Below are 19465 nucleotides of genomic sequence, written 5' to 3'. Positions count from 1 at the left end.
GGTGTTTATCTTCTTACAGTACCATTCAATGGATTTTCATTGTGTTTTCCAGAAATTATTATTCATTATTCAAATAGTAATAGTAACAATTATTAATTAATCAAATAATTAATCCCTGAACTTGAATTTACTCTCTGTCACAGTTTAGAAATCTTTCTTTGTGAAAGAGTACATAATCCCTCACTATGTTTAGTGTTTTGAATTCTCTGTAAATTTATAGCCTTGATGATATCTATTCTGAATCTCTGCATTACTCATTTTGTGCTATGTTGGATTACCCTGGCATGTAAACATCTGCCTAGGAAAGAAGATAACAGGGCGTCAACACTTAACAACTTCATCGTAGTCGAATCATCGAAAGCACTGGGCTTTGTCCATTGACTTGTTAACATCACTTTGTTTATGCAAAAAAAGACAGAAGTTTGGATGCTGCAGATCGCAGGAGATTTATGAATGGAAAAATCCCCAACCCTCTGAGGAAATATTTGACAAAGCTGACAAAGGTAGACAGGAGATAAGACAGTAAAATCCATTGTAAAATGCTGGATAATATTCAAGCGATCCTCTTTTGGGTTAAAGAAAGTAAAATGGTGTCTTTTATGTGAGGAAAATGGATAAAGATAGCACGGCAACAACAGCAACAAGAAACTATGGTTCTTATTTTGCAAATAAAAATTGTACTGACACTGGAGTTTATCATACCAAGATAACGATCTATCGTGCTTTGTCATGCAGTATTAAAGGTGTCAACTTTTCTACCTGTTATTGATTTTCCACTATGAAAAAATTGAACCACTCTTCTAATATCTTGTTTCATTGTCCTTTTTTTTTTTTTTTAGCAGCTAAACCTCCTGATAGAATAGTTCTGAAAAATACTTATTAATGATTATTTCATCATGTCATGTCATGGGCTGTTTCATGTTGGTGTTAAATCAAGAAAAAGAAAAAAGTTATTTTGTATTCCTTTTATTAATCCATAGGTTACATGGTCTCTGTTCCATATGCGTACCATGCTTCAAAGGTACCTCTATTGTTTTATAGGTTCTCATTTGCAGCTCTTCTAGGATACAACACCTCTGCTTTGCTTCTTACGGCCAAACTTTTACTACTGAAAAAGCATGAGACTCCCTATAACACAAAGGTGCCGCCATCAGCAAACCATATAAACAATCAACTTGAACCTTAATATGGTTTGATTAATATAAATTATTTGTGATTTATACTGAGTACATTTGGGCCAATATCTTGCACAGTCAACAGAAAAATCCCGATGTCCTTCAGAGATATGGCAAACAGTGGGGTAGGTTGATAGATAAAGGAAGACTAAAATTTGTTAAACTGTGCATAAATAACTCAGCTACAAAGGTAGAAAGTAGAGCAAACGTGGAACTTGGGACACGTTTTTTTAGACCTCAGTTGTGAGGGTGAAAAGTATAAATCTGTGACAGACTTGATTATGCCAGAAGGTTTGCTTTCACAGATGCTCCAAGTAAAAAATATCTTCTTTCTATACTTCATACAGAAAACCACCTCCTGCCCTTCTGGTGACAGAGAGGTAATTTCCCACATTTCAGCCATACTGTACCAGCAATTTTTTTTTCTCATAATGATCCGAATACATACTAAAATATTTGCAAAACTTTCTAGGAGAGTTAGAAAAGAAATAGGTGAGCTGGTATCAGTACAAATGGCAAAACCACAAACAAGCATCTTTCTTGCAAGATGTTTGCTGTCTCAAGACAGAACAATGTTCTACCCAGTAGCATATGTTCATAATTCTGCAAATTAAGTATTTCTGATTATTATGTACTTAGAATCCCTCTCTATCCCTCAATTCTTCTCAAACGAGAATCCACGTCATACACCTTTTAAGCTTGTCCAGACCTACTGTTTTGAGGCACTGACTGCTAAGGCAGACATCTGTGACCTTTCCTCTAACTTGAAGAAAGTGGATAACTTTTCCTGCTAGTGTTGAAAATATAAGACTCATTTACCACCATTTTGCTTCTTGAAAGGAATAAGCAAGAGTTGGGTTGTTATCTAGTATAAGATAGTAAAGCTCTTTCCTCTGCTGCACGGATGCAGAATCGCTGGGGAAAGAACACGGCAGCCTCTCTTTAAGCTCTCATAAAAAGAAATTGAAAGAGGGAACGCATTTGGGAAAGCCGAGAACAAGATATACCCAGGAGAACACAGCTTTCCTCCCAGCTAAATTAATTCATCAAGCTCACTATTTTTGTGCATTCTTTGAAAAATGGCAAAAACTTCTGAAAACAGATATTGGGTCACAAATGCTGTTTGAGAAATCAAATAAGGGACGTGCAGTAGAAGAACATGACTGAACACAGTTACTTCTAGCTTCTGTAAGACAAGTGAACATGACTCCATAATGGAAGCAATGCTGGAATCATTAGACAGAACCAAAGCAATTATACTAATCAAAGTAGCACGGCTCGCTGCTTGGTACTTTCTAGTGACATCAATCTCAATTGTATTGCATATAAGTTCAAAGAAGGGCATATAGAAACGTAGAATCATTGAGGTTGGAAAAAACCTTTAAGATCATCGAGTCCAACTGTTAACCTAACACTGCCAACTCCACACTAAACCATGTCCCTCGGTGCGACAGCTACATGTCTTTTAAATGCCTCCGGGGATGGTGACTCAACCACTTCCCTGGGCAGCCTGTTCCAATGTTTGATAACCCTTTTGCTGAAGAAATTTTTCCTAATATCCAAACTAAACCTCCTCTAGCACAACTTGAAACCATTTCCTCTTGTCATATTGCTTGTTACTTGGGAGAAGTTGCTACAACCTCCATTTAGGTAGTTGTAGAGAGTGATAATATGGTAATACCAGGAAAATATTTTTGTATTTTCAAAAATTTGAATCACATGAAGACCCATCGTCGTGAGTACAAAATGATTCTCAAATTCCAAACAGGCTAATGCATTTTTCTTCCTTTTGAATAAGTTGTCAGTTTGAAAGTACTGAGGCTGAGGAAATCCAACTATTTTTCAAAAGGAGTCCTTAGGTGACAAGGACCCAGGAATGACCACGATACTGAAGAACCCACCCTGTACTTACTACGATGGAAAGTTATTTTATCTACAAAAGCACATTTTTTTCAAAGAGACCAATGCCAATTTATCAAATGGTGGGGATTTTGCCTCCTCCCATCCTTAGTCTATTCTAGTTGCTGTACTTCTAGACACAGCGGGAAATGGACTAGAGCAAGAGAGGACTGAAAACTTTCTTTTGAAATGGTTGTTTTGAAACAGAATATTTTCTTCAACAAAAACAGAGGGTCAACAAAGGAAACATTAAAGTTGAAATCGATTTTGCCTGTCATTTTTGTGCTAGCCCAAGTACTTCAAGATGACAATAGATTAAAAAATTCCTCTTCTGCTGAAAATTATTTGAAAAGCATGTGAACTGCCTTTGAAAGACCTTTAGTATAATATAGAGGAGGAGACCTCATAGGCCTGTAACTTTTATTTTCAAAGATAAATCTTCAGAACAAGGCTATAAAACAAGTTTGTAACTATGAATTTCTTTAACTTAAAAGATGGTTAATTAATGTTTGACAAATGAAAAGTGGTTGACCAACTCTGATCAGAAGCATTTGAATTACCGAATGGCAGAAAAAAGAGGAAGACATGACATCTTAAAAAGATCTTATTTAAAAAAATAATTTGTTGTCTGAATTTGTCCGTGACAATGATATCTAGAAGTGAATTTTCCTGGTTTTGTTCTGAATTATTCATTTTCTTCCAACTAAACAAGGGAATTTTTGAGCAATTTATGGGAGACTAGGATGAAGTTAGTCCAGTGTATTTCAGGACATAAATATGAAATTAACTTTTGTATGCTTTTATTTAACTTGTTACAGTTTTATCAGTGGGAATGTTGTTTTTTTTTTTTTTTTTTTAATGGCATGTAATTTTTATAAAGACTCTCCTAAACCTGATAATTCTTTTAGGGAAAGCTTTCTAGTGATTTCTGTGAATAAATAATGAGACTCCCATGCTATTAAAACCATATTCATTAACATTTAAAAATTGTCCATAAGTAACGTATTGAAAATAGATTCTGGTTTCATACAAGAATAAAAAACACTATGTGCACTTGAACTTAAAGGCTGTTAATGTACACATTTGGCATAAGCCCTTAGGCAAAACTTGTAGACCAAAACAGACCTTGCTCTAGTGGTCATAGATACTTTAGCATTAATCCTTGAGGCAAAGCATCAGTGGGTTAAAAGATTTAAACATCTGTACAGGATCCCCACAGGACTACAATTAAACTGTTATCACTGCATTGCCTTTCTGTAATTTGCTCCTCTCCTCCTTTTCTACTTGTTCAGCCCTGATGTCTATAGCATTTTCTAAGTATCTGTATAGCATATGCATCGTGTTTGTAATTTTAGGTTTTATTGTGTGACAATAAGTGACACAGTGTCGTTTATTCAGAATGCCAAATGGTTGCAACATCTTCACTTCTAAAACACCAGCAATTTTTTATATTTTGGCTGTTGCTCTTGCCACCAGAATTACATTTTCAGTTTTATTGCATTACATTTATCTTCAGTAGAGCATATTAGATGTCATTCTAGGAATATGTAGTACTCAAAAGACACATGTAAGTTTATGACTGACTATATAAAATGTTTGCTTTCATTAAACACGATATACTGCAAAGGATTTTAGCACAAAAGATGCGTGTATTCTGACTGCTGCTATTGCATGCCAATCTGGTCATTATCTTGGATTTTAACTTCATGTGGTACCTTTATATCTTGCTGTGGGCTTCACAATGCTTTCATTTCAGAAGTGTTTTTCAAAGCAGAAAATTTGTACTATCTTTTGGAATATATAGACTCCAATCTCATAACCACATTACCAAAGTTAGTTATCAGTTATGCCGCAGATAATTCAGTCTAATTAATCCAGCTATAGCGCTGGAAGATCCTCTTTGTCTAACTGCCAGATAAATCTGCTCCAGGGCCAGAAGCTGCCAGTGGAGCAATTCAGACTGGTCCCATGGCACCTTGCCAGAGGATTTGGCTCATACCTTTTATTAATTTGCCTTTTTGTTCTTCTCACACAGAATTTAGAATAAAAAGATTCTGATGCACAGAAAGAGCTGAAAGAGATAATGCTATTTGGAAAAGCCCCAGTAAGAAGTATGAGGAATTTTATCCGGAAACTCAAATTTTGTAGGGCATTCCCAGAGGATGAGGGTTCAGCACAGTGTCTAACAAAGACACAAATTAATGAGCAGAGCCAAACCTTTCTGTCACTCCACTTTCTCTTTTCTTCCTCTCCTCTAATACACAGAGTTTATATGATGTCTGACTATCATTTCCATTCAGATAGAAGTTCTATCGCCGTACTCTGACACAATTTCCAATAGCATATACATTAAGGTAAGCTTTCCTTTGCCCTAGTGTTGCTTTGCATCCTTTGGTTCCACTAATTTCTTTTTCACACTGGTGCAATATTAAGTCTAAAGCTGGACACATGAAACACTAGGGTTTTCTTTGGGTGGCGTTAGATACAGAACAAAAATGAAGGCACCGATGTAAATGTGCCAAGTACACTGTGCTGGTCAGTACCATCCCACCTGACAGGCCCAGGAAAGGCAACGGTGAGACATCAAAATCAAGGAAAACTCCCCTGCCGGGAGCTGATTCTTCCTCCCAACCACTGAGGAGCGTGCTTGGGCTGGCTCTTCAAGCCCCAAAGAGAATTCTGTTTCCTCCTTTGAAACACTGTATTTGTAAGAGTGAATGATTTAAAGACATGATAAAAGAAAAAAAAAAATCTCTGAAGCTTCACAGCAGGAATGCTAGTTTTTATGTTTTGCAGTCTCAGGAAAAAAGTTTCTTACTTGGCAGTATTTGCTATGTATCTTACATTTTTTTCCCTATGTCATAACATGCTTGGTAGTAAGCTAATCGAGTTTTTTTTTTTTTAAATCTGAGCAATCAAATAATTTAAAAAGTACTTTAGCCAAGAAGATCAAGAACAGCTGATTATCAATAAATTAGCGTTCCTCAAGCAACAATCATTCACCTCATCTGGATAACAAACCTTCTGACTTCAAATGCATATTGATATGAATTAGAGATTACTTTAAAGAAGTTCACTTCAGACTTCTTGCTTTGTGCAAGTTAACCCAGTCAGCCATATGTAAAGTAAGCAAAAGTGAAACACTGATTAGTGAAAATGAAATTATTTAAATTAACAAACAACAGACATTTGTAATACGTCTCAAGTTTCCATAAAGAAAAGGCAGATTTAAGTAGCTTCCATGACATGATACCATATACAGGAGAGGAGTTTGTATACATGTGCATTCATGCATGGAAGTAAAAATAAACCCAGGAGATGAGACAGAAAGTACTTGTATCAAAGCTCTAAGAGAAAGCTGCAATGAAAAAGGGAATGAAATTAGAAAGGCAACAAACTTCTGATATTCTAATTCTATGATGTTCTGAGTATACATTATTTGTAAATGAGCAGAAGAGCAAAGAATTACGTGACTATCATTAACTTCTCATAACAGAAAACAATCTAAAAGATCATAACGCTTTGCCTAACTTTTCTTAGGTTGAAAAGGGAAAAACTCTCTTCCTTTCCCTCTAGCCATTTCCCCCAACTAAAAATTGGGTGACTTAGCTCTAACTTCGTTCATACCAACTTTGGGATGCTCTTGTGATGGGGGGAGGATGACCAACAAAAAAGAACAAAACACCAAAAAAAAAGGGACTATTACAATGAACATCTTGCAGAAATGGTGATAGCAAAGTAGATTTGCGAAAGCACTGACCACTGGCTGAGGAAAAGAACCTGAAGGGAGGCAGCGGGAGATTTTATTTTGTCTTTCTCCATCTTCTGTTGCTCTTTAGTCTCTTATCTTGCTACAGGGTTGCTTGAACTAAGCAAACTGCACATCAGCTGCAATTTCAGAAGCCACAATATTTTCCCTCTTGTCCTGAGTAACACAATCTTAAATAAATCTTTGTAAAACACTCTCAGGTAAGCTTTTTCTACCTAGGACTCCAGGGAGAGAAATGGAAAAATGTATTTTGGCATCTTTACAGGAGGTACTTGCAATATGAAACACAATCTGTTGGGTTTTTGTTTTGTTTTGTTTTTTGTTTTTTTTTTTTTTTTTCATTCCCTGTGCCTTTAATAAAGTCTAAAAGGATTTTAATGATAGTTCTTACAATGAAACTAAGCCAGCACAACTTAAAATGAAGCTCTGAAGAATGCTTAAGATTAATTTTGTAACAATAAAAATATATTATTTCTTGGTGAGCCTGAGACAGGATTATCTGATACATTTTATTTAGTCACATGCTTTTGTTACTAAGAACCATTTATAACTCTTAAGAATTTAAATTTAATATAGAACTACAAGTTCAGATTTGGGAGGTTGCTGTGTCCTATAAATCTATGAGATTCAACCCTCCTGAAGTATTATAAAAATGGAATCCTTTATTGTTCTGTTCTGAAGTCAAAAAATTCTAAAGAATTTGAGAGAACTCATGGGACTATTTTGTGAAAAATCAATTTGCAGACACTGTGCTTAAGTAAATGCACTATTATTGGATTCTGACTCATGAATATTTGGTTCAATTTAAAAATCACACGCTTTCCAATCTCTACTATATTTTACTATGAGTAAACATAGCTCACTGCCATAAATTGTGACACTCCAGTTAAAGCGCCATAAACCAGAAATTATCTCAAACTAATAAGATTTCTGACTTTGTTAAAGTGAGTAATGTTAGCTGGCTGAACCATGATCAGAGACATCTGGCTTAAGTCTTCTTTTGCAGGATATATAAAAATGTGCATGCAGATTAAGATTAATTGATTTTAAGATTATAACTTTTAGATTTTATGCAATTATTAACATAGATAAAGAAATGTTGTATTAGTAGCACATTGGTGTAAGTTATCTGGATATTAATTTTTCCTCAAGCAAGGCAGAAAAGATAACGAGAAACTAGATTCAGAAGTTTGTCTCCATTTTAGATGCAGTTTGGCTGAACAATACATTTGCATGGGTTACTGATTCACCTCCACATAGTCTATAGCTCCTCCTTCTCTTCCTTTCGACCCCACTCCAGCTAAATCAACACGTGATGATGCCTGTTCCTGACACCGAGTGTTTTCTCGCTGTCAACTCAAATGAAAGCGTACTCTGTGAAACAGCTTAAATTAAGAGTAGTGCTATCACAATCCATCACTAGCACAGCACGCGCGGCAGGACACGGGGCTGAGAAGAGGAGAGGTTTGCTCCGACAGTGATCTGCTCCATCACTCTGGTCCTGCGACACCTTTCGGTTGGGTCTTCAGAGGTTGACCCCGCATCTGTCTTGCCGACTCAGACAGCAGGCTGCCCAGAGCAAGGCATGCAGAAGAGTGCCAAGGAAAATGCATCCCCATTCTCAGCGGGGATCGTAAGAGGCTGTTTTAATAGCTGCACCACAACAGAAAGTGGACTGAGAAGAGAGAGTACTGGTACACAGCTGCCTGCTACCAGACATCACAATCTGGCTACATTCTTTTTTTAATAGATTGAATAAAGCAGTTATATTAGGATAACATATTTGTAACTTACAACATTGTATCCCAGTACTTAAACCAATTGTTGAAGTAACTGATTAAGAAAATTAAATCCTTTGTAACTTAGTATTATTTAAAAATATCTGTTAAATTCTCCAAAGCTCTACAGCCATAGATACAAAAACTATTTCTCTGAGCAAGAAACCAGCCTGGTTAAAAGATGATGTGAAAGCAGTGAATATTGTAAATGAAATATTAAACCAAAAAAAAAAAAAAAAAGAAGAAATCAAACAGTGCTAAAACCTAAAAATGTATAGGTAGGCATGCTAGTGAAATAATCAGTACTTTTTTAAAAATAATTGTTTTTTTCTAAAGCATACTAGGAAAAAGAAAAAGAAAAACCTCATGTGACATGTAAGTCTTAGGAATGTTGAAAAACCCAGCTATTCAATACCCATTTCGGATACATATTTGGAAGGAAGAAAGTGGTTGCATTCTTTCTGCTTGATGCTGAAAGTCTGGCCTGAAGATAACGCAGCGATGCTAAAAGAAAATATTGCCAAACCAGCCGCAGGAGGAATTTGAAAGAAATTATTTGAGAAATACGTTGAAATGAGTGTTATTACACAACAGGTTTTGAAACATGAAGGAAATACCAAAAGAACTAGAGATTTGCAGTGTTATTTGAACACCAGAAAAGAATGGCAGTTTCTGAAAAATCAGTGTCTATAGTTCCTAGGTAAAACAACAGCACAGTTAATTCACATGTCTTCACATGGAATTGGAGACCAGGAAAAGAAGTCAGGAAGTGTACTTTCACGGTAGATAGGTCTTCTTGAACAAGCCTCTAAAAAACCAGATCATCTTTGTTGACTGCATTACTATTAACTTCTTCAGACTAATCAATTACGCGGCTTTTAAACTCATTAACCTAGTCCCTTTTTTTTCTCCATACAGTGCAAACTTTGGGTTTAACTATGTTGTGGCCAGATTTTAAGTTTCATGGAAGGATGCTCTTAGTAGCTGATTCTGAAGAGAAGCTGGTCTATTGCTCTCACCTATTTTTAGCCACATTTTTTTAATTGCAACTGAGAAACAAAATAAAGCAGAACAGAAAAGTGTATATATTTCTATGTAAAGACACCACCACGACCTTTCCAAGCACTGTGCCTTTTTTCCCCATGTTCAGCACAGCACTGACCATCATGTTTATGATGGAAAAAAGACTATTCTCCCAGGTCAAGCAAATGCTTCTATTTTCTCTGCAGAAGAGAGGAGAAAGAGACAAAGCTCACCTGCTTTGACAGGCCTATGCACGTCTTTGAGTCTCAGTCCGGCCATATGGCCTCTGCCATTCTTAGTGCCATAGTGGCACTTGCTCTCCTCTGGAGGAAACTCTTATTTTATCAAGAATAAACATTTTGACCAAATAAAGCCTCGGGATTGCTACAGGGTACACAGGTGGAACACAGTGACCTGTGCTATACAGGACATCTCTCTGGATAACATCCTCTCTGGATAAACTCTGCTAAGTGATCTCTCATACACCAGTCCCGCAGGATCAGTGTAGCTGCCACTGGGCTCTCCCTCCCAACTGCCTGTCCACCTTCATCCCCTGGCATCAGGTCTATGGGGACAACTGCCCCCCCCCAGGGCCAGTTCTCCCCAAGAGGACGCAGCTGATGGCTCCAGAGACTCTTTCAAATCCACATATTCCCATCAGTCCTTCCTCCAGGGGTCTGTATCTTGCCATGTCCCACAAGTCAATTGCATGTTGAATGCCTCACGAGCATTAAGGACAACACAGCAGGTAGTGAGCATAATATCGTGTATTACTTCTTTGCGTACACAAAGTCACTTTGTATCATACATTGTCTTCTTGTCTTGGCTATCACTCAATATCCAAAGAGTTTCTTCTTCTTTCCCTCTGATAGGAACTATGTGCAAACATCAGTTATTAGCAGCATACGTTCAAAGTCTGTCACACAACTCTAAATTTCGTACATTTCTGCAAATGCACCACCATATAATAATATCGGCATTTTAGCTACACTTTGATTAGTCTTCTAATGGATTACTGACATCCTGCTGCTTAGTCTGTGTCCTAACCACTTAGAAATTACAATATTAAATTCCTCAATGGTTCTGTTATACAGCTGCAATAGACTTCCCATTCTGAAGTCCTCACAGATTGCTCAGATGACAGTTTAGAATATGGCATTATTGCTCTGATGGGGAGCCGAGGCATTAACATATATATGGCAGCTGTTTCTGCTAACTGACAACCCTGAGCTTCCTTCCCGCTTTGTAGTGCAGCCCTCACCCCACCAAGCACAGCTCCTTTTTCTGCTCAGTCACAATCTTTTCCTTGCCCTGGCTGCTTACCTCACTGCCATCCTTTTTTGCCTGATCACCACCTGCTTCCCGTCCTGTTGTCTCCTCCTGTCTGCATAGGGTCCTACTTCTGATCTCACCACCCTCTCTCTTCTTCAGACGCTCTCCTCTCTCAGAGCTCCTTCTCTTTCTCCTTTAATTAATTGACTGTACCCTGCTGGCTCCCTCTCACACATCCTCATTCTCCACCCTCCCAGACTAATAGCCTTTCTGATTTCCATTTTCCCTTTCTAAGTAGCGTTAGCCTTTTCCCTCACCTCTTTGCTCTCTTGTCCCACTTTCCTCCCCCTTCACCCCCTACTCTCAGTCCCCTTGCTCAGTCCTTCCCAATACATTTTCACCTTCTCTCTATTTCAGACACAACCACAATGACTTCCTGATCCTCTCAGCTTCCTACAGCTCCCTGCCCTGAACCCCTCATTTCAAAGTCTTACTTGATGGCTTCAAAGAATTGGAGATATATGGCACCACCAGGAAACACTCGATGAGATTACTGGTGACAGTTCCTCTGATGAGTTTCACACCGGTCTCAAGTACCCAGGAACATCCATTAGAGAAGGTTAAGTTTTACACTACTGCAACTGGGCTTGAACAGGTTCATTAGCTCTAGTGGGATGGCCTGTCAGAGAACTCTCTCAGACACAGTGGTTTTGTAGAGGAACACTGCAGAAGCCCTTATTCGTTTAAGAAAAGGCATTGCTTAATACAGGATTCCCAGAATCGTTCACATAGGCAAAGTACCGATTCCTCCCTTTCTTAAAAATTAAAATTATTTTGGTAAAGCTTTCCTTGTCATCTTGCTCAAGGCGCAAAAAATTCCACCTTGCGCGTGAAATTTCAGACCAAACGGTTCAAGTCGGGCAGAGTTACTACAAACAGTCAAGACAGCTTTGCAAGTTGGGTAGCCCCGAGTGCAATTCACGGAGAGGTGCAAGCAGCCTTGCCCGCGCAGCGGTTGCAGGCAGGCCAGCCTCTGCAGGCAACAGTGCTCTGACTTTCAGAGCTTCAGTTTGGCACTCTGTAGACTTTTTACTGCCCTCCAACTGACACTAGAGGAAATTTTCCTCAGAAATCATCCTCATCCCTGATTTTCTGCAAAGATATTAATTTTTGTTGTACGCACAGACATACAAAGAGCACTTTATTCTTCTAGCCGCAGGGAAGCCAGCCAGCTTAATGTTTAAGTTAAATAAAAGCAAAGAGAAATTACCCGAAAATTATTATTACACAATGGTTATTTGAGCTTCTGCAGAGCCTGAAGTAATTTCACTTCCTATTTACAAATCTGGAAAGGGATCTCAAAATTTGTTACAAACTATGTAAACAAGAGCAGTATCCTGCACAATCATAAACTTGGACTTCTCCAAAGTATTTGGGATGGTCTCGTTCGCACACTTGACGGAAAGCACTTGGTACAAGAGATCTTGGCCTTGAAAACAGCTGTCACATGCATGCAGCACCAGAGGGGCTAACAGGTTTCAGATGGTTTGAAGAAAGTTCTCCTTGGCATTTTGAAGTGAGGATAAAGGAAGGAAAAAAATGCACGAGGGGAAGAACAGAAAGAGGAGGGAAGGGGAACTGTAGACGCAAGTACAAATAGGATTGGCAAAATTTAGGTATGGTCACAGAGCATACACAGTTAAAAAAGTAACCACAACTGTTTTCCATGAGGAGTCTTCACAACCCTTTTGGAATTCACTTTGAATAGCTTTAGATATTAATGTTCTTCTGTTTTTCTTAATGACTGATAAACAGATTGTTTGCAGGCCTGTCACTTAGCCAAAGTCCAGGAGGACAGAATAGCTTTCGTCCCTAGAAAGAAAATCAAAGTGACTCCAAAGACACAAAAGTGCACTATGGTTGTTGCAGTGATTGCAGTTGATTATTTTACTATGAGAGAAGATGTGGCAGCCAGCGCAGTGCCAGCGACATGCCCAAGCAACCTGTTAGCTTCGTGAGGGGAGGGGAGCCACCGAGGCAGATGTTTGTCCTGGCTGCCCATTCAATGCTGCCAGTTCCACAACCGGAGTCTGAAATTTACTTTTCTTCATATTACAATTGATACTGTTGCACTGGCAAAAACCATGGTATAGATGCTGCTTTGTTTTCAAAGAAACCCTCTACCTGGTCTACTATATATATCACGTGGGAAAGTAGTCAGGCAGTTGCTGAGTTGCTGGTGCAGAAAAAGCTACATAATTTGATTATTTGGATTAGTTTGATTATTTGGATTTTGGAAGGAAAGGCTTTTATATAAAAAGATTGAAGGAAGAATCTGAAGGAAGAGTAAAATAAGAGAGCTATTGGAGTTATTTGTGTGCAGCTTTAGCTGTTGAATGGAAAAACTAAGCAGATGTAGATTGAATTGATATGGATGGGTTAGGCAAGAGTAGTTTTCGTACAATAGATATTTCTTATTTCACTTTTTAAGAATTAGGAGCATCTGTGAGTTATAGAAATTAAACCAGAACAAAACACAAAACTGTTCAACTGAACTTCTAGCAGTCCATAAAGAACAAACGCAGTTTCTAAGCATGACCATACTTACTTCAGGAGTGTTTGTTTTAACGTCAGCTAGCCTAAAGCCTTGAGCAAAGCTTAAACCTATTGTGTGGATGAAATCAGCCAACCTGTAGTTGTGGTTCCAGTTCAGATCGCGGGCTAAAGCTCTGACAGGCAGTGAAACTATGGACTGTGCACTGCGCGAGGTTAGGAGAAGTGGCACTAAACGGGAACTCATTTTGATGTAAAATAGAGTACTGAGAGGCGACAGAGACTCCAGGCACGCGCATGCTTTAGTCTATGACTGCACTGTTTCTCTCTTCAACAAGTCTAGATGAGCCATGGGGTTTTCTTATAAGTGTTATAATACGCTGTACATTATGAGCCAATAAACACCTAAAAAGTAATGGTCATCGTGACTATAATACTAGCAGGTCTGTAGTCGTTCACTGTCCTCATTTGCTATGCTATTTTGCAATATGCTTTAATATATTTTGATAGGTTTTAAAAATTCTACAGCTGAGATGAATTTAACCCAGCAGAAATTATGCCCATATTAATTTGCACATCTGGGATGAATGTTTCAACATTTTACTGTTTTGATATAGAAGACAGTAATATGAAAGGCTTAGTTTGTTTGAAATCCTTTAGCTTTTATTCTGTGTACCTTGAAGTACTACCTTTAAATATTGGATTATTGGTCATGGATAACACAGATGCATATGAAGCTCACAGGCTTGATATCATCTCATTATCACAGCCTACTTAATTCCAAATACATTAATACCACTGTTTTTTCATGCTTGCAGCTCACATATTAGGTATTCCTCCAAAACATAATAGAACTGCTTAGAGTTTTCCCACGGATTTAACTAAGCTTTGCAACTGTAAAAACAGCTGTAAGTGGAGCTCCATTTCCCAAACTCCTAATGTAGGTGATATCCCTTACAAATCTTATGTTAAGCAGCATAGTGTGCACATGTAAGCGCAAAAAGGTCTAATTTAAAAGCAGGAGAGAGAGCAATCTTTTGTTCATACAGGAGGCAGAATTGAACCTTAGGCTCCTATTAGTATAATAAAATAGTTGTTATTTTTTCTACAAAGTCAATTAAACATTATTTTAGTATTGACAATGCAACAAAAAAAATTGTTATATTAAATATTACAACTAAAGAAAATGATAATCATTAGGAAACCCAACATATAGATCAGTATCAGCAGCTCCACAGGGACAGCTTTCCCAAGTTGAAAGCAGCACTTGCAAACAGGGTACTCAAATTAAATGAAGAAAACATCACTAAAGTAAGAAGGTGGTCAGGTGTACCTCCCACCACACAGAAGGGATTTTCATATAAAGAAAACCTTAAATCTAATTCGGTCTCCATCTTGCATGCTATACTGCCTTGCATGCTGAATCAGACGGCAAAAACTCCTGTTACCTGAACACAATCTACTTTTCGAGAACTACCAATTCTAGTAGCACTGCACAGTATCACTACAAACTACTGAGCCGAGTCCAAAATATGGATTTCAAGGTATCTGACACGAGTCAGTTCTACATGTACCTTCATTGAATATTTACAGCAAGTATTTATGCAGTGGTTAAATTGTTCCTTATTTTTTGATTTCAGCTCGTAAATATTAATAGTAATTCTCAAAGCATTAAGTACAAATATATTTGATGCTTACAAGTAACGTTGACAGACTGAATTACACTTCAATTCTATCAGAGAATAATTGCCATGAAGAACTGTAAAATAGCACTGAGATATCATAGTTTTTAAAAAAATCCACTACTGAAGTTTATCAGCTATCTGCTTTGCCATGTTCAAAACAGGAAAAAGAGCCGGATACACTTACCCCTGGTACCAATAAGCAAGAACATATAGAAGCAGCAGTCGGATGTCATATCTGTCCTTCAGCAATTCAAGGAATAAAGTCGATGAATGTTGTCCCTTAAATTGCACACCAGCCAGCGCTGCTGCTCGTGCGGTCTGCTTCTGACAGCCCTCAGCAGTGCGTGAAGCAGGCTCCCCTCTCTCCCCTGCCTTCCTCCCTTACTCTCCTCTGCGCTAGGTCTCCCTCTCTCCCCCCTCTCTGGCACGCACACACGAAAGTTTCCAGGATCGCACCAGCTCCTCAAGCTTTCCCTTACAGGATGGGATCGGGTCTGCTCTGCGGCAGGCGAAGGCTGGGCTCTGTGCACGGACACGGGTCTGCCCCAAGGAAAGCCGCTGCTGCTGCTGCTGCACAAAACACAGCCAGGTCCAGAGAATCCTCATCAATAGCCCCCCCCCTTTTTTTTTTTTCCCTTAATTTTTTCTTTTCTTAAGTCGCAATATTGCGAGAGGCCTGAAAAACACAGTTTTATTTAAGCAGATCTGTTTGAAACCAAACATTTGCTATAGTTTAGATAAAAACTGGTGCTTTCTCAAGTAAGGGGAAGTGCAATTTATAAACACAGTCCCTTTGTAGCAATCTGGTCACTCACAAATACAGAAAAATGCACAATGTAATTTATTTCCAATAACAGCATGTCACTATTTTTACACATTAACCGCTCTTCATGACTAATGCTAAAGAAAACAACATGAAAGAGCAAAGAGGGATGTTCGGAAACATAGACCGTATGGGAATAAGATTTTTCACAGATTTCCTCCTTATTTAAATACTTTGAGACATTCCTGTCCGGCCCTTGACTTTACTGTTGCCAGTAGATCATGCTATACTCCATTACATACAGCCACATGGTTAAAAATCTTTTTTACGATGTGAAGGCTAACACTTGTCAACACAGCAAGATATATTTCAAAATATAGCAAGATATATTTCATAATGAGTTGGTCAGTTGAGATGAACTTGAGCGAGGAGCTGAATTTGATCTGCCCTCAAAGAGATTAAGTTTTTTTTAATTTTTTTTTTTTTCTTAAAAAAAGAGGTTGATAAATTCAACAGCTTGCCAGGATGACAAGGGTCAGGAAGCACTGGTAACATGCCAGCAGCTCCGTCAAGTAGCTAAGGAAGAAAGCTTCTCAGACTAAGGAAGTGTGTGTATGCATGGACACATACCTGAAATAGTGAATTACAGGATGGGAAAAATCTATAGTCAAAAGCAAAGTCGACATTGTTGCTAAGGCCAAATGTTCTATAAAATGGATACTATGAACTGCCAGTCTCTTGATTTCTAGTTAAAAGAATACAAAATATAGAAGGGGTTAAAACAAAAGGTTCTTGTCTATGGAAGCCCCAAGAAGTATGTTGGCATACTGTACCAACACCAGCGTACAGGCAAAAATAGATTAAATTGATTAGGGACCTATAAAATATTTCTTTTATAAGGTAGGGGCTAGTTTTGGAGCACATCAAGTAAAACCACACTTGCCTCAACAGCTATTCAAGAGTTAAGGTTACCTAGATACCCTAGGGCTAACGCTTGAGCTGAAAAGGACTTCCAAGGTGGGAAAATAAGAGGAAGAAACTGACCCAAGAAAGTGAAGAACAAGAGAAATAAATTTTGAAGGGAAATTAAAATAAAAGTTCTACCTCTTTACTGCAGGATGATACAGAACTGATGTTCGAGAGAAAGGTTTTTTTTTTCTTAGTATAGTTTCCTCTCTGGCTTTTCTTATGTGTGGTACATACCACCCACATACATTTTCTGAAGCTTTGCCCCAAAGGGACTTGTCACTTTCCAGCCTTCCTCTTTTTCAAGGACCTTTAACAAGGATACTCATTAAAGTTAATTTTGCTGCAAACTCTTGCTCTATGGAAAATCCACTGAGATCTTCCCTCTTCTAAATTTCTTATACATTCATAATAATACATAAAGAAGCAGCAGCACTTTCCGACCCATTCTCTCAGTATAATTATATTTAAACCAAGAAGCTAGAGTTACAAACACGCACATTGCTGAACTCTGGAATGCAGAGCAGTAAAAGGAGAAGAAGCAAGCTCATTATTAGAACAAAACATTAAATAGGACATTACTAGCTTTTGAAAAATAGCTTTGGCTTACCTTACTTGAAAGCATTTTTATTTCTTCTTTGAAGAAACACTTCTGTGCATTACAAAGGCAATAAATACTTCTCTGCTGCCTAAAACATAAAGAACTTATGACATTTTGGTGTTTTAGAACTCTATTTTCAAGAAAGCAATAGGCTTTATATTCTAAATCCTTACAGAGCAAAGAAATAACACATCAGAATTACATTTTTGTTTCACACAACTTTGAGAAGACACTTGATTTCATTAGGGTGGTCAGTATTTGCTTGCATTTCTACTTACAGCACTTCTACAATTGAAATTCCAAAAACATCACACAAAACTGTAGTTTAGGTTGCAATGCACGTGTTTCCCTCTGAATTCCAAGAAATGAGAAGGTTAAGCTGAATTCATTGGAGTAAAATGGGTGCCATTTGACTTCTTTACTGGTTACGGACAAATGCTCACAATTTGACTTTCTGTCTTCACAGCTATCTGGCGCCAGTCTAAAGAGTATCTTAAATTGCAGTTTTGAAACTGTAGGAACCTACTTGTCAGACCTATGAGGGTCACCCCCCCACCCCCGCCAAACATTCAACCAACATTGTGCCACCCACACCACAAACTAACAGAAGACATTAACTAACTGTTTCACTAAATCCAAATAATTATATCTATTATGTTATTGAGGAGGGACACCTCATATTTCTATTACAAAGTGTTGGAAAATTACTTAATTCTGAGCCCTGTAACATAATTTATGGTAATTATGAGGCACTTTCAGATAAGTGTTGCTAGTGAAATTCTAGCACCTTGTCAACTTTTTTTCTAAAGTTCACATTAGGTGCTGTGTAGAAGGGATTTCATAGAAGTAAACAAATCATAGTTGTATGCATCACCATTGTAAGTGCCACCACTAAAAATAAAAATACACTAAGCTGTAAATCATTACTACTGTAGAAATAAGTTAGAATTCCTTTTCAGCTTGAAGCAAAAGGTTCACCTACCCACAAGCTGTAGCTACTTACGCCCTTGGAGGTTAACAAATATTTTACCTCAAACTCTGACTGGAGCATGCTCAGTGTCACAGCTGATGAACTTCAAGCAGATTCAGTGCAGGTGGGAGCAAATGTATCTCTAAGTTTTAGTCTATGTGGGGCAAATAGATGCATACAAACTCTACCTGTTATCACGCTGCTCCAAGTACTGAGTAGTATGGGACTCAGAGATTTCTCTGCTCTTTCCTAATGTGAGAATTTTCCTTGGTTTAATTAAGAATAGTTTCAAGGATGCTTTATGTCATGTATCAAATCAATGACCCACAAGACAATTGGTACGTCAACGGTGATTTTATAACTAAGAGCTGCTCATTAAGCAAAGCTGAAATTACTGACTAAGTGGTCAGCTGTTTTGCTGCCCTAGTGAAACACAAGAAGTGCAGAATGAACACTGAGGATAAAACTGGGCCCCTGTTGCCCCCCGCAGTCAAGGAGACTATATAGTTTATATTTAGAAATGATACTTCAAGAAGTGAATCTTGCTTTCTCAGACATTTGATGGCCAAACTTTAGGTTTTGTATTATAGCATATGCGAATAAATAATGGGAAGATAAAGCTTCAGAACATAGCATTTAAAATGTAAATTCTCCATTATGTACGTCAATCCTACAATCCAAAAGAGTTAACTGTGCAAATTAACATAATTGGATTAATTATATTCAATTTACATTGCTTTCAAAGCTCTGTCGGTCTGCCTTGCAACCAGTGCCACTGAGAAGAAAGCATTTATATTTTATAGGGCAATGATTACCTTTGGAGGACATATTCCTTATTTAACACCCACATCCAAGTTCCCTGAGTTGAGAGCGAAGAAAACTAAAGGACCTCTTAGGAAAAGTATAAGAATATCTAAGCAGTCCAAGCACAGAAAGTTAAGAAAAGATCTCACCTACGGCAGCTGTTTCCAGGAGTAAGCTGTACTGCGGTATCTTTATCTATTTGTCTCT

The 19465-nt window shown here is 37.9% G+C and overlaps 1 protein-coding gene across 1 annotated transcript in view; it reads right to left on the bottom strand.

Annotated features, from left to right (window-relative positions):
• Nucleotides 1–15387, bottom strand: part of RXFP1 (relaxin family peptide receptor 1) — a gene marked incomplete at both ends in the record, with an annotated part of 50170 nt that extends 34783 nt beyond the window's left edge. The window contains one exon of the mRNA XM_082482310.1: nt 15339–15387. Coding sequence (XP_082338436.1) covers nt 15339–15387 — 49 coding nt within the window. The remainder of the gene's footprint in view (nt 1–15338) is intronic.
• Between the last annotated feature and the right edge of the window lie 4078 nt (nt 15388–19465).

The sequence above is a fragment of the Vanellus vanellus genome (assembly GCF_965231255.1).
Source record: "Vanellus vanellus genome assembly, chromosome: 4".
NCBI lineage: Eukaryota > Metazoa > Chordata > Aves > Charadriiformes > Charadriidae > Vanellus > Vanellus vanellus.
This window is presented reverse-complemented; position numbering and strand designations above follow the sequence as displayed.